The sequence below is a fragment of the Asparagus officinalis genome, chromosome 8 (genome assembly GCF_001876935.1).
Source record: "Asparagus officinalis chromosome 8, Aspof.V1, whole genome shotgun sequence".
Lineage (NCBI taxonomy): Eukaryota > Viridiplantae > Streptophyta > Magnoliopsida > Asparagales > Asparagaceae > Asparagus > Asparagus officinalis.
The window spans coordinates 30,243,532-30,257,333 of record NC_033801.1 but is presented as its reverse complement, the minus strand read 5'-3'; the positions used below and the strand labels follow the sequence as shown (position 1 = coordinate 30,257,333).

The following is a 13,802-nucleotide window of genomic DNA, read 5'->3' as shown; positions in this document are numbered from 1 at the left end:
GCAACTCTCAACATTAAGCATAGATTAGGTAACAAGATTCAAATGGTGCGATCTTGAACTATAGGGATTCTCTCAAATATGAAATTTAAAATTTGATAATGGATAGAATCAATTTTGCCAGAAGACTCAAACATTGATCATAGCCTAAGACTCAAACATCCTGTTAGCTTTGCCTAGCCTTGAACCTCTTAGCTGAATGTTCCACAGTTCTTCTGATTATCCTCTTGGGTTCTCTTGTATCTATCTTATTAATGTGCATGTTGTTGTAGTGTTCTTGACTTCTCTCTTGATGTTGATTTGAAGGATCTCAGTCAGCTTGTAGTCTCGACTTAAATAGATGTTTCCATATATGCTTGAAGTCATGCATTCATCCAAACAATTGAGCTAAATATCTAAAACACTTTGCAAACTCGTTAGTGATAATTTAGTTCATTAGTCAAATCTATAGATCTCAAACTTACACTCCAATCCACTCCAAAAATTCAAAAGAAGATCATTCTTTGCAGAACGATGCATCTACTTGATGGACGGCTATGTGAGGTCACCATGCAACTGAAGGGCTAGAAAATTCTTCCCGTTGGTGTAGTCCTTTATTGATTTTGATGGAGTTAGCTTTCTTTTTGCACCATGTAATGAAATTTTGGAATCTGTCAACGTTTTGTCATGGATAATTTGCAATTTTGTTGGATAGCTTCTCGCAAGAGCTTATGCTTTGTACCATCAATTTTCACTTTAGCGCACTAGTACTATTGCACTCTGATGTTGGCATTTGGTAGCAGTTTCATGCTTTTAAAAGAACATATTTGAAGAGTTGGGAGTGTTATAAAATTTAATTCATAAATTTGTGCTCGTGCAGCAACTCTACTTAGCGATTTTGCTCATAATATTGTTGTTGAGAACATGTAAACAGGGAATATTAATTGCTTTGTAATGAGGATATATTTGTGAGTATTGATGCCCAGGAAAAATTCCTCACTAATGAGGATATGATTTCTTGTGTGAAATGAGCTATAGCTTGAACGTAGTTTCCTATGTAATGTTTTGTGGGTATAAACCTTTTTTACCCGAGGACAAACATTCACCCAGGAACAAAAAATAAAAAAAATAAAAAAATAAAAAAATTGCGGGTATTGCTTAATAGCGAGGGAGGCATAACCCACGGACTTTTACCTAGGAAAATATCATGGGGACCGACTACCTCCCACCATTTCGCAATATCTACCCACGAATTTGCCCGTGGGTAAAGTCAAGTTTTCCAGGAGTGAGGTCTTCTGCATCGCCACGGAGAAAGGAAAGCAATCATATTCAACAAGGGCATGCAAATGATATGGAGTTCCTTCATTATAGGTTTGCGTTGATTATGGAAAATATATCAGAAATTTTCAAGTACAATATTAGAATTGTTGAACTGTGTTTAGAAAATCCAGGAAGAGTGAAAGTTCATCAATCCTGCACTTCCACACTATATAAAAGAAAGCAAGAATAACTTCTTATTAGCTGCAAAAGCCGAAGCATCTAAAGAGACTGGTAAGAACATCATTCAGGTCCTATTTGCAATAAGCCATGATAAGCTCCAGCGAGCATCTGAAGAGACTGCTAATTAAGAACATCATTCAGGATACAACCGCTTACTTCTCCATCAATTTCTGAGAATCCGAGTCCGCTGCGCTCCTCTTTGTGCGCCCGCAAGACATTCCAAAGAGCAGCTACTATAAAACTCAAATACATCAGAAATATAATCCCGCGGACGCGTCTAGAACACAACAAAAGCACTGTCTATATCATCACGAAGATAAACAAGATACATTCTGTTCTATTTGTTTTGTAGGCGTGCACTATATTTATTGGCATACATAAAAACAAGAGGTATGCTGGGTGAAAAGAATATTGGGAGAAAAATTATTGCTGCCGGAAGACAGCAAATGCCCTTAAAATTTCTCTTCCAGCATTCTATAAGTCAGCGCACTACAATGGAAACTAAAATTATCTTCTATAAATTAAAAAGAGTTTAGATTAAATATAAAAAGGTAACGTACAGACCATCCAACGTACGTAACCACAGAATCTAACACCAGATAAACATTGTCTCTCATTACAACACCCACAACTGGTAGTACGTATTTACGGAGATCGGATACGATATTTACCAAAAGAAAGAAGAGAGGGAAGGATCTGCATGGCACAAGGTTAGCGTTGAAATGTCACTTGTGAAGGTACAGGCTTTACAAATATTTCCAAAGTCATACGCAAGGCATAAAAGGATGGAACTGCATCCGGTGGAAAAGAGGGGGAAAATCGGAATTCGTGCCTCTTATTTCTTAATTTGCGTTAACAAATTTTTACGCTTGCCCTGCAATAAGGGCAGTCTCCAAAATTCTGTAGCCACGGCTCCAAACAAGAAGGATGGAACCTGTGGCAACAAGGCAAGCGAAGGAGCCTGTCGCCCGCCTGGAACCTCTCCAAACATATAGCACACTCGAGTGATGCCCTCAACACAGACTCATTTTCTTGTCCATCCTCGAAATTTTCTTGTGGCAAACTATAGATGGTCTTGAGGCTAAGTCCCGGAGGCTTCTGCTTGCATATATCATGAAGGGACACTGGTTGGTTTGCATCGACAGCTGTGTCGGTAAACCGTACATCAGACTCAATCCATTCTTGTAATGTTTCAATTTCCCACTCTCTAGAATCTGTTATCCCAAAGTCATTCTCGCCATTAGAATCATTATGGGACATATTGAAGGCCCATATGCTTTGCCTGGGTAAAGAAAGCAAGTTGTTAGCTACAATTGCATATTTGTTTGATTATTTCTGAGTTTCTGAAAAACAAAAGAATCAATATTCTACAACCAATATAAGAATATTATTAAAACTCAACTTCTTAGTAAAGTTCTTCAAAGCATCCATTTAAAATTAGTTTGACAGAAACCTAGAAAGAGCTTGGTAATATACCTGCTTTCAGCAAGAGAAATGCCATGCAGTCTCTCAAGAAGCCTCGCTCGTGCTTGAAGTACAGTACCTGGAAGCCGTTCATTTCCTTGCCCACTTCTGATTAACGTCAACTGATTAACTCTATTCCTAATTGTTCCACTATCATCATTGTCGCCTGTACTTGAATTGTTAGGACTTCTGGTATCTGATTGAAGAAATTTCTGTTCCTGAACAAATCGAAAAATAGACAAAGATGAATCACTCATTTACTCAACCACTGGTCCACTGCTCTTAAGTTAAGTAGCACAATTCTTCCTGTGTGTTTGAATGGGGAGTAGCAAAGGACAGGGGCAGGGTTACCACCTTAGCTTTATTTGGGAACTTTTTTAAAGAGCATAATGGAGGGTAGGGAGGGGAAATTATCATATAAAAGTTGTGAGTTTGTTCTTCCCAAATTGGGGTTTAGAGGAGATGAGAGGATTGTCATTAAAAGGTTGGCATCTATCATCATGGATCAACAGCTGAGATTTGACTTTAAAGCTCTTCTTTTCCCTTAGCTTGCCTTCATTAGAACTCCCAAATAAAATAAAATAAGTTCCCCTTGATTCCCCTTACTAAATTTTCAAACAGATGTTATAAATTCTCTTTCCTTCTCCACCTTCCCTTTCCTTCCTCTTGTAAACTCCCAAACACAGAGAGAAGAGAAAGTTTAATACTACATTCTAAGACTGGGTTCCAACTAGATAATAAGTAATAACTCCAAACAGATTGGTGCCTTATTCAAGGGGAAGAATGTACTGACAAGTGACAGCCTTTCACAAAACCTACAAGACAAATTGGTATGTCAGGTGGCATATCTTCCTCCATGATGCAACTAATAAAATCATACAACAAAGAAAGAGGGTGCAGGTTTCCTTGACCTAGATAACTATGCAAATGACTATATGTTTATGAGACTTTTGAAGGCCAATAAGGTTTCATTTTATTTTTTCCATGATGGTTAAGTTGATGCATGGAATATCTATGCTCATCATATGATTGTAATCCTCAACCTCTGGAATTATCTTCTTTCTCTACGAAACGTTATTTCCTAAGGAAGAAACTAATGCAAGGAGACCAAAAAAATTGAATCACATGCACAAACGAATGAATCAAAAAATGAATAATTATCCAATAGATAAAACATTAAGTGCTTGCTGATTTAAATATCCCAGATACACGATATTTTAGGATTCTAATAAAATGTTTCATAATACTGTGTGTGTATGAGCATTATTGTTTTAAGTACGCCCCACATGGCCGATGTATCAGCTGATATAACTTATTATAAGATTTATCACAAAACAATATGATCTTGATATCCTTTACGGCCTTTAGCAATTTTTGAGCGATATATGATGATTTTTCCCATATATCATGTGAGATTTTGGCCTTTAAAAATTGACAGAAATGTAGCAATGTCAATTTGAATTTTGTTTGTTTTAAAAGATTAGTTAGGAACTTAGGATTTATGGTTCAATTTAGGTCTAAATCCAATCAAATATATGTCAAGGTTTTAAATAACGGATATCGGGAAATATCAGATGACTAAACTCTATATCAGATTGTGGATATCAGGGAAATAATGGGAATATGTAGTAAATATCGGTGTTCCATATCGAATGATGTGCATATCTAATACAATATCCTAAAATGTAATATGAACATACATAATGAAATCAAAGCATACAAAAATGTAAATAATATATGTTCAGGATCACTAACCATTGTAGAAATTATTTAGAGAAATGAACATACTAGAATTTTGCTAAAAAACATTAAAGAAGTTTTGCAAATCTACATTGTTCTACAACAAGCTATATAAAAGGATATATCGGTCATGTTGGGGATATATCGCCCAAAAATTGCCAAAAAGCGATAAATGATACTAAGACCATATCATATTACGATAAGACTTATAAAAGGATATATCAGGCTACATCATGGATATTTAAAGAATGTATATGCTTATGTAAATAACCAGAAAAAAAAAGAATTAGGCTCAATTGAGACCATATTCTTTTGCAAAAGGTTACTACCTTTCTCCAAAGCTCTATTATTTGAAATCAAGTATGAATATCTATTATATGTATACACTTAGCTAGTAAGACACCTCGCTATTCATCAAATAACTCTGTTATCCATCATCTTATATGGAATTTTTTCGTCCTACATGTCCTCAACATGTAAAATTAAGAAACACTGATGAGCATAGCCTCATCAGCAGAAAAAATCTAGGTTTTTGTTAGGATGGTATAAGAGTTCTAGTTGCTAGTCTTTTGTTGCCAAATTTTATATATAACTCTCCTAAAATCGTCATTTCCTTGCTTATCGTTCTCCTAGCACAAGACAATTGACACACCCGAACTGAGCTACCTACAGATGTCGGGGAAATGTTTCCCCTACCTAAGTTGCCCTGACACTTCGCGTGGGCGCCCTTACCCTTGTCCGACGCCTTGTCCAACGCGTGTCCGACTCCACATGCCTTGGACACTCCTTAAATAAGCATACATTAGTCCAACATATACTCAATTATATAATATACATGTTTTAATTTAAAATATTCTTCACACACTTCTTGGATGTGTATTTTACACTTCACGTCCACTTCTTGAACCTCACTAGACACAGGTCAGGTTCATTACAGCCTATACCCTGTTGATAAGTATGATTTTAAAGGATCGTTGGGGTATCTAGTTCAAAAATGAGCAATTTTTCAACTTATAATCTACTTAATAGACGAAACATTAAAATATTACAGAAATTTTAAGTTTCATAAATGCGAATGGAAAAAAAAACAAAACAAAATCAATCTCATGTTTATCCTACCTATCACAAATTTGAAATGCCCCGCACCCGCACACGCACCCAGCGCCTATCCTAGATTGGGAGATCGAACATCTTCTAGAGGCAATCCGAAACGAGGGCATAAATGTGTAGTTACATGTTTAGACTTTCTTATTCTATGTTTTCAATTTTGGCCTTCATCGATACCCAAAAAACCTAATAAATAGAAAGACTCGGGTGTTCTTCGCAACAACACCACGGCAGATGCCGACATCTCTCATGGTTGGGAATGGTGTAATATTTGAGCAGCCATAAGAATCGTATAATAATGCAATAAGCGTATCACAATAACGAAGAACAAAAACACAACAAAAGCTTGAAAGGAAGAGGCTAGAAGAGATGCGCTTCCCTACCTCTTCCGAGCCCGCGCGCGCAGTCGCGCGGACGGACGGCGGCGGCGGAGGCAGCGCTTGGAGGTCGGAGGGAGAGGAGGGGTCCACTTGACCACTTGGGTTGACGGGGCGGTTTCGGGAACAGAGGCGCGTGGACCTCGAGAGAAGAGCTCGCAAGCGCTCGTCATGAAGTGGCGGCGTAAAGGGAACGGACGACTCTGTCTATGCAGGGGTTTGGAATTTAATGGGTTTAACTTGGAAAATTTTAATGGGAGGCTGTTGTTTCTGAGAAAGTGAATCACGGGAACATCATCTATCGCAACTGGGGAGGTAATTTCGGCGTGACGCCATGGTAGAAATTTACAATAAACGACAAATTTGTTGACCTTGACTTAAGAATGATGTGCCTGGAATTTTATTTTATATATATATAAATATAGGGAAATATGTATCTAAGCAGCGGTCTTAGGTTGAACCTAAGGATGCATCTTGAAAATTAGATTATATGTAATCAATTTACTTGATCCACTCCGTTCATTTTGATCTACATGATTTGGATGTCATGTAAACAAAAAATTAGGTATATTGGGTTGTTTTTACCAATGCATCAAGTGATGGTAAAATTAACTGTTTTATGACAACACAACAAAAGAGACAATGAAAAATATGTGTTAGAAATATTCACACATCATGATTTTTATTTTGCAAGTGTTTTAAGACATTTAGATCATGATGAATGGTGTGAATCATCCATTAAAGTAGCACAATTCATACATTGAGAGGTGCATCCTTAGATGTACACTAAGGAGACTCCTTATGTACATATTACCCATGTACAAAAATTTATGTTTGGTAGTGAGATAGCACAATCCTCTCCACTCATTCCAATGGTTGCATATCCTCATACACTCCTCAACCCATGTGAATGTGGTCTCCCATTTGAATGAGTGGAGGGGATTGTGTCACTTCACTACCAAGCATAAAGTTTTTGCTTGACGTTCTAGCCAATTTTTTATAACTTTTCTTTTGTTTAGGGGCTGTTTGGTTCGCTTTTATTCCTCGTGGAAAACTTTTTTAACCCCTCCACATTGGTTTTTCCCCTTCTACGTCGGTTATTTCATTTCCGCTATTTTTCTTTCCCAGCTTTGTTTCAATAAGGCTGAAGAGAGAAACAAAAGAGGAAATCACCGCCACCTAGGTTTTTTTTTCTCTCCCCGAATTCCTTCCCTAACCGAGTGAAATCGGCGGAAACCCTAGTCACGTCGGATTTTGGTCTTCCTCGTTGTTTTCTTCGGTGAGATATTGATACCTTCTTTCTCTCCTCCCGCCATAAACTCTCGCGACCTTCTTTGTGGCTGTATTCAAAGAAATTGGGGGAAGGACGTCTGATCTTGTGCCGACGCTATTCAGATCTGATCTTTATCGACGTTGTTGCTTCATAAATCAAGGTAAAAATTGCTTTTTTTTATTTTTGGATTATTAGTTTAATTTAGATCAATTTTCTGAGAAATTGGGGGAGGGGTATCTGATCTTTGCCGATGCTATTCAGATTTGAGCTTTGTATTTGATTAACTTTTTGAGGTTTTAGAGTAACAAATTTTTTTAGCAGATCTGAACTTTTGCGTTGTTTAATAGTGTGAACACATTTTGTAGTTTTATAATGTATATATAATCCCTACCTACGTTTTTATACCTGCTTAAAATTTAATTATGACTTATCCTTTTTGACTGAATTAAACTATATATGTATCTTCATCAAATTGTTAACCCTAAAAATTGAGAAAATTTATGGGGGTAAACAAATAGTAAATAAAAACTATATGGTATCACTAGATGTATGGTGTATCCAAATATGAGATGATAGGAATATTAAATATTTGTATCTAGTAGGATAGAGAAACATATGTTGTTGGAATAATTAAGAATTTTTTTCTAGCCTTTTGTAGGATACTACTGATTTATGTGTGTAGTAGATAATGTTTCTAGCTCATCAAATTAAGTTTCATTATGTTCTGTGCAATAGAGATTGTTCCTATATGACTTCTTGAAGTATTTTTCATGCAATTAATTGCATGTTTTTTGTGAATTTATTATTGCAATAAAGAAGTATATTTATCAGATTTTTAGAAAAAATAGTTTTTGCTAATTGCCAATTTTGTGCAAACTGTTTGTAGCTCTTATACTTAATGACTCACTGTTAAAGAAAACTGAGAACTGAGTCTCACGTTCTCAGTTTCTTTGTTTGAGAGATTTCTTAAATTAATGGATAATTATGCAATTGGGTTGCTTTAGGTGGTACAATCATTCATTTAACTTTTAATTCTTTAAGCTAGTATTTTATTTTATTTTGATGCGTAAGCGTTAGATTCTGAGTACTTTAATCTTCCTAGGTTTAACTTTTTTGGGATCTTGTGTGATGGATCTAAAATTTTGATAGCCATATTAGTGATTTTTTTTTTCATTATTAGTTTTGCTTTCAAAGATGAAATATTGGTAGACAGTGATTGAATTCTTAGAAAGAAAGGAGGATGTTGAATTCATGAAGGATTTGGATCTGTAGTATTTTTGGGTCTCGATAGCTTGTTTAGAATTCTACCTAGTTTGTCATTAATTTTTGTAAATTGCAATTCATTCATGTTTTGTTAGAATTCTACTTAGTTTCTAACTGGATAATGATTTTTGCATCGTAGATAGATGATGATGGAGATTGTACCGATGAACAAAGTGTTGTTAATATGGTTCAAGGTGCTGCACTATTTGTTTTTATTATAATAATTAAGGTCATAAGGAGAATGCAAGCTAGACGTAAATCAATTTGTAGTGGTCCAAGTGAGGAAAAGAAAAGACAAGTGAGGGCTAGAATTGAACACATAGAGCGTATTTATAATGGTTTTAGTGATAGTTGCGTAAATTATATTAGAATGCGGAGTGATGTTTTTGTTAAACTAGCGAATATAATGAGGAACAATAGACTGCTAAAAGACTCAATGAATGTAACAGTGGAAGAACAACTTATATTAACACTGAACATTTTGGGTTATAAATCTAAAAATCGCATTGTCAGATCTCATTTTATAAGATCACAGGAGACAGTTAGTAGATATTTCAACAAGGTATTACAAGTAATTATTTGCCTGTATAGACGCTACCTGAAACAAGCCCCCAATGATATTCTCCAAGAGATTGTTAACAACCCGCTATACTATCCTTATTTCAAGGTATATCTATACTTTAAGAAATTTACATGTATAATCAATGAAAGTAAATGATAACTTAGTAAATTGATTCACACATTATAGGATTGCATTGGTATGATAGATGAGACTCATGTTGATGTAATGCTTCTGATTAATCTTGTTGCCCTATTTTGAGGCCGCAAAGGTGTTACACAGAACGTGCTTACAGCTTGCACCCCAAACAAAATATTCACATATGTTTTAGCAGGTTGGGAGGGGGTTTGCAAATGATTATAGGATTCTCCAGGATGCATTATCTAGACCACAACCATATGGATTGAAAGTCTATGATGATAATTATATAAAACTTTAACTTAAACATTTTAAATTTAATATGCAAACATGACTTCCTTAACAATTTTCTAAATTATATAAAACTTTAACTTAAACATTTTAAATTTAATATGCAAACATGACTTCCTTAACAATTTTCTTAATAAATTTGTAGGCAAATACTATCATTTTAAATTTAATATGCAAACATGACTTCCTTAACAATTTTCTTAATAAATTTGTAGGCAAATACTATCTGTGTGATGTTGGGTACCTCACCATGTCAGGTTTCATATCTCCATATCGTGGTGTTTGATATCATTTGAGAACATTCGGGTAAAACACCTAAGAATAGAAGGGAATTATTCAATCTAAAACATTCTTTTTTGAGGTCTAAGATTGAATCTGCATTTGGCACATTGAAGAACCATTTTAAGATTTTTTGTGTTAATCCGCATTACCCATTTCCTACACAGGTAGATATTGTATTGGCATGCACGGTACTTCATAATTTCATTACAACTGTTGATCCAAGTGATGAACTACTCGACGAGTCCGAAATTAATGAAGATGTTGATGGTGAGGTAATTTATGAGAATGGCAATAATTTAGTTAATTTTACTCAGACTTAAACACAAAGAGAGCAAACCGAATCAAGAAATGAGTGGAAGACTCTTAGGGATGATATTACCTGGGCGATGTGGGTGGACTACTGTGATAAGTATAATCATGGTGTAGCCATTGAGACTTAATTCTCATATTTGTTGTAATATTCATGCTCATGTATGAACTCTTTAACTCTATGTTTTGCTTTGTCCACTTATTAGGGCTTGCTTTTCATTCATGTATTAATGTGGCACTTAATTAGTTATTATATTTTTCTTTTCATTCATGTATTCATATTTTACTTCCAGTTAATTTGTTGTGCGTTATCTTTCATGTATTCAAGTTTTGCTTATTCTACAAATTTTATAATATCTAATTCTCACTATTTAATTAGTAATGGTTGATAAGTGATAATACATCATTAAGTGGGAGAGATAATCATAAAGGCAATGGTGTAGCGCAATCTCAACCTCCACCACCTCAACCCCTTCAGTCCATGCATCAAGCTAAGAGTGGGTATTTTCCATTTCAGCAGTCCTACTTTGGACAACCACCTCATGCAATGTCCAACATGTTCCAAGACGACAGTTACTTCCCGATACACCTACATTTGTGGTCATATACGAACATGCTAAGTTCTCCTACTTTGCCTCCACAATTCCATAGTCCTCATATTAGTGGGTTGCAACTTTCTTCCACTAGCGGGTATGGCTCAACTCCCGAATCAGGATCTAAACGGGTGCCCATAGAAGAGGGGGAAGAAACATCACCAAATCCAAAGAAGAAGAGGAAAAATATGTGCTCAACAAAGAAAAAAATAGTAAGACTTGCGGTTCTCAAGGTAACAAACATATGTTTTGGGATTCCCGTTACAATGATGAGCTCATTCCATTTCTTGCCGACTTGATAAGAAAGGGTTACAAACTCTACAAGAGCTTTAAGAGAACCACTTTTCATATGGCTTCTCAAGATATTAACGAGAAGTTCAACCCAATATTTAAATTGGAAAACATCATGAACCGCATCAAAACTTTATGTACAAGATTCTGAGATATGGAAACTTATCGTAATCTGAGTGGTGCTAGTTGGGATGATAGCACCAAGACCGTCATCATGGAGCCTGAATGTTTGGATAGGTGGATTGAGGTAAATAAAATATTTCTGCACTTTCATTGACTAATTATCTTATTTTCTTGTTTTCATTGAATTAATTCAATTGTACTTTCTCGGACAAGAGCCTTAAGAATGCTAAGCTTAGACAATACGTCAACAAACCCTGAGGAATTATGATGATCTTGCCCTTATCATCGGGGATGATCAAGCTAGAGGGGATTTTGCTAGTGATGCTTGGAAAAAGTTTAGTCGTAGTGAATCCATAAATCTTGGAGACGATGCTGACTCTCCTTTGCCTGCCTAGCAATCCCCTCAAGTACACATTTTTTATGACGAAGACACTCCTCCGCCTAAGGAAGTATCCGTCACATCAAGTTCTAGGGAAAATGCATGTGTTGGTAAGGGTAAGGCTCGTAGGACCAACCTAGATAATGAGCTCATGCTAAAAATGATAGATAAGATAGATGTATTCAGCGGTAGCATGAAATGTGTAAATATGCATTGGACCGAGAAGTTATCCACGGTTCTATATGCTCATTTACATAACTTTAGTAATGCTAAGCTAGATACATACTATCATTATCTCTTTTTGAATGAGCATGAAGCAAGACTATTTATGGGTATATCTCTGGTTGGTCAAAAAGAGATGATTGATGCCTTTCTCAACAAAGATGGTTGAAGTCCGATAGAATATGTGTGTACGTGGTATTTTGTGATTCTCACTTCTAACATACTTGTGAAATCCACTTTTGGTGAAAGACTATTATTATTTAATTTTATTTAGGCAACTACTCGTAGGAATGTTATTTTTATGTTTGTGGAACAACACAATGGTGGAACATATTATTTTCTTATGTAGTACGTATTTATATGCCTCCATATTGTAATATTTACCTTTCATGATGTGAATGTTGTAGAATACTAACTTTACATTGAAATTGTGACTGCAGGAACTTTATAAGTCACCATACGAATATGACAACTGATAAAATTATCTGAGCGGAAAGAAACCTACAATGTACACGCATTGTATTGGATGACTATTGTTGTGGGTTATTAAGGTATTCGGTTGTCATGCCCCGAGTTTAATTTGGTGTCTTTTTTTACTTTTAGGCTATGATGATTGTTAATTTCTAAGATTAGCAACCTGCAATATCTTTTGATGTTGTACTGATGGCTAACAATAATGTTTGTTCTAATTTTTGTCATGTTAGTTCTAATTTGTAACATGTTAGTTCTAATTTATGCCATGTTAGTTCTAATTTGTACCATGTTAGTTCTAAAATTGTACCATGTTAGTTTTAATTTGTATCATGTTAGTTCTAATTTCTGTCATGTTAGTTCTAATTTATGTCATGTTAGTTCTAATTTGTACTGTGTATAGTAGGAGGTAATCTTACCATGGTGACCATAAACATTTTTCCCTACCCACCTCAAAACCAACCAAAAACAAGAAAAGTAGAAAATGTCAAATCAACAAAAGTTTTCCCTTTTTTCATGCAAACCAAACACAAGAAAAGTAAATACAATGCTTTCCCATCATATTTTACATACGAACCAAAACAAAACAATTTATTTCTTGAAAAAGTTTAAAAAACTCAAAATTTGAGTTTTTTTACATGGAATTGCATTTATCTATATTTAGCAAACAAACCAAACAGCTACTTAGTTTGGTTCTGACTTTGAAATCAAGAAAGATGGTGAAGTGACATCTTCCCATCGGCTGATTTGATTCCATTTCTAGAAACCACATTTCGGAGATTTTTATAAGAAAAACACTTGAAACCCTATACAGGAAGTTTCTTTGTCAGATTTCATTTTCTTTGTTTTTTGGGAAATCAACCGAACAACCAAATTCAGTGTGTAGTTTACTATTGATCAAAACAGATCTTTTTTTCATAGGAGTTATCATTATTATATCAAAGTGAGTAACCATCTACACGCAAGATATACATCACAAGAGTCAAGCAGCATAACTTGAATTGGTTGATGAAAGATAGGTTGATGAAAAATATGTTGATGTTATCATCATAGGAAGACGCTCTGTTGAGAAGTAATATGATTAGAAAAAGAACTGTTTTTATTTTTCTCTCTTTTTTTTCCCGCATTGAGCGCTTTTCCTTTTCTTATTGCTATAGTTGTTGAGTATATTTCTTTTTCCCCTCTTTCCTTTCGTCCATAATCACCACCATCTAAAGAAAGCTTCCATAAACAAGAGAAAAGAACCCGCCGAATTAAAGTTACGAAATCACAGGGAGTATCAACCAGAAATTTGTATTCATCCCATAAATTCATCTACATTAGCTTACACGATGCATTAAAAGCAAAAATTTTACAAAGCTCCAATCATCAGCATTAAAACACCAAACAGCATAATTTAGGCAAATCATGGACGTGAGCAACGCAACAAACTGCACAGTGCACA

General features: G+C 35.2%; 1 protein-coding gene across 1 annotated transcript; it reads right to left on the bottom strand.

The window, feature by feature from the left end:
• LOC109822807 (probable E3 ubiquitin-protein ligase RHY1A) lies at positions 1,987-6,042 on the bottom strand. Its single transcript, XM_020389059.1, has 2 exons — positions 2,953-6,042; positions 1,987-2,758 (listed from the first exon to the last, which is right to left on the bottom strand). Exons 1-2 carry the CDS (start codon positions 3,195-3,197, stop codon positions 2,329-2,331), a joined length of 675 nt encoding a protein of 224 aa, XP_020244648.1. The 5' UTR covers positions 3,198-6,042; the 3' UTR covers positions 1,987-2,328.

Bases quoted from the DNA above. Each gene is read 5' to 3' on its own strand.
- LOC109822807 (XM_020389059.1), bottom strand. From the start codon at position 3,197: ATGAGTGATTCATCTTTGTCTATTTTTCGATTTGTTCAGGAACAGAAA. The intron at 2,759-2,952 runs GTATATTACCAA...TTCTTTACCCAG, and splicing joins ATTTCTCTTGCTGAAAGCAG to GCAAAGCATATGGGCCTTCA.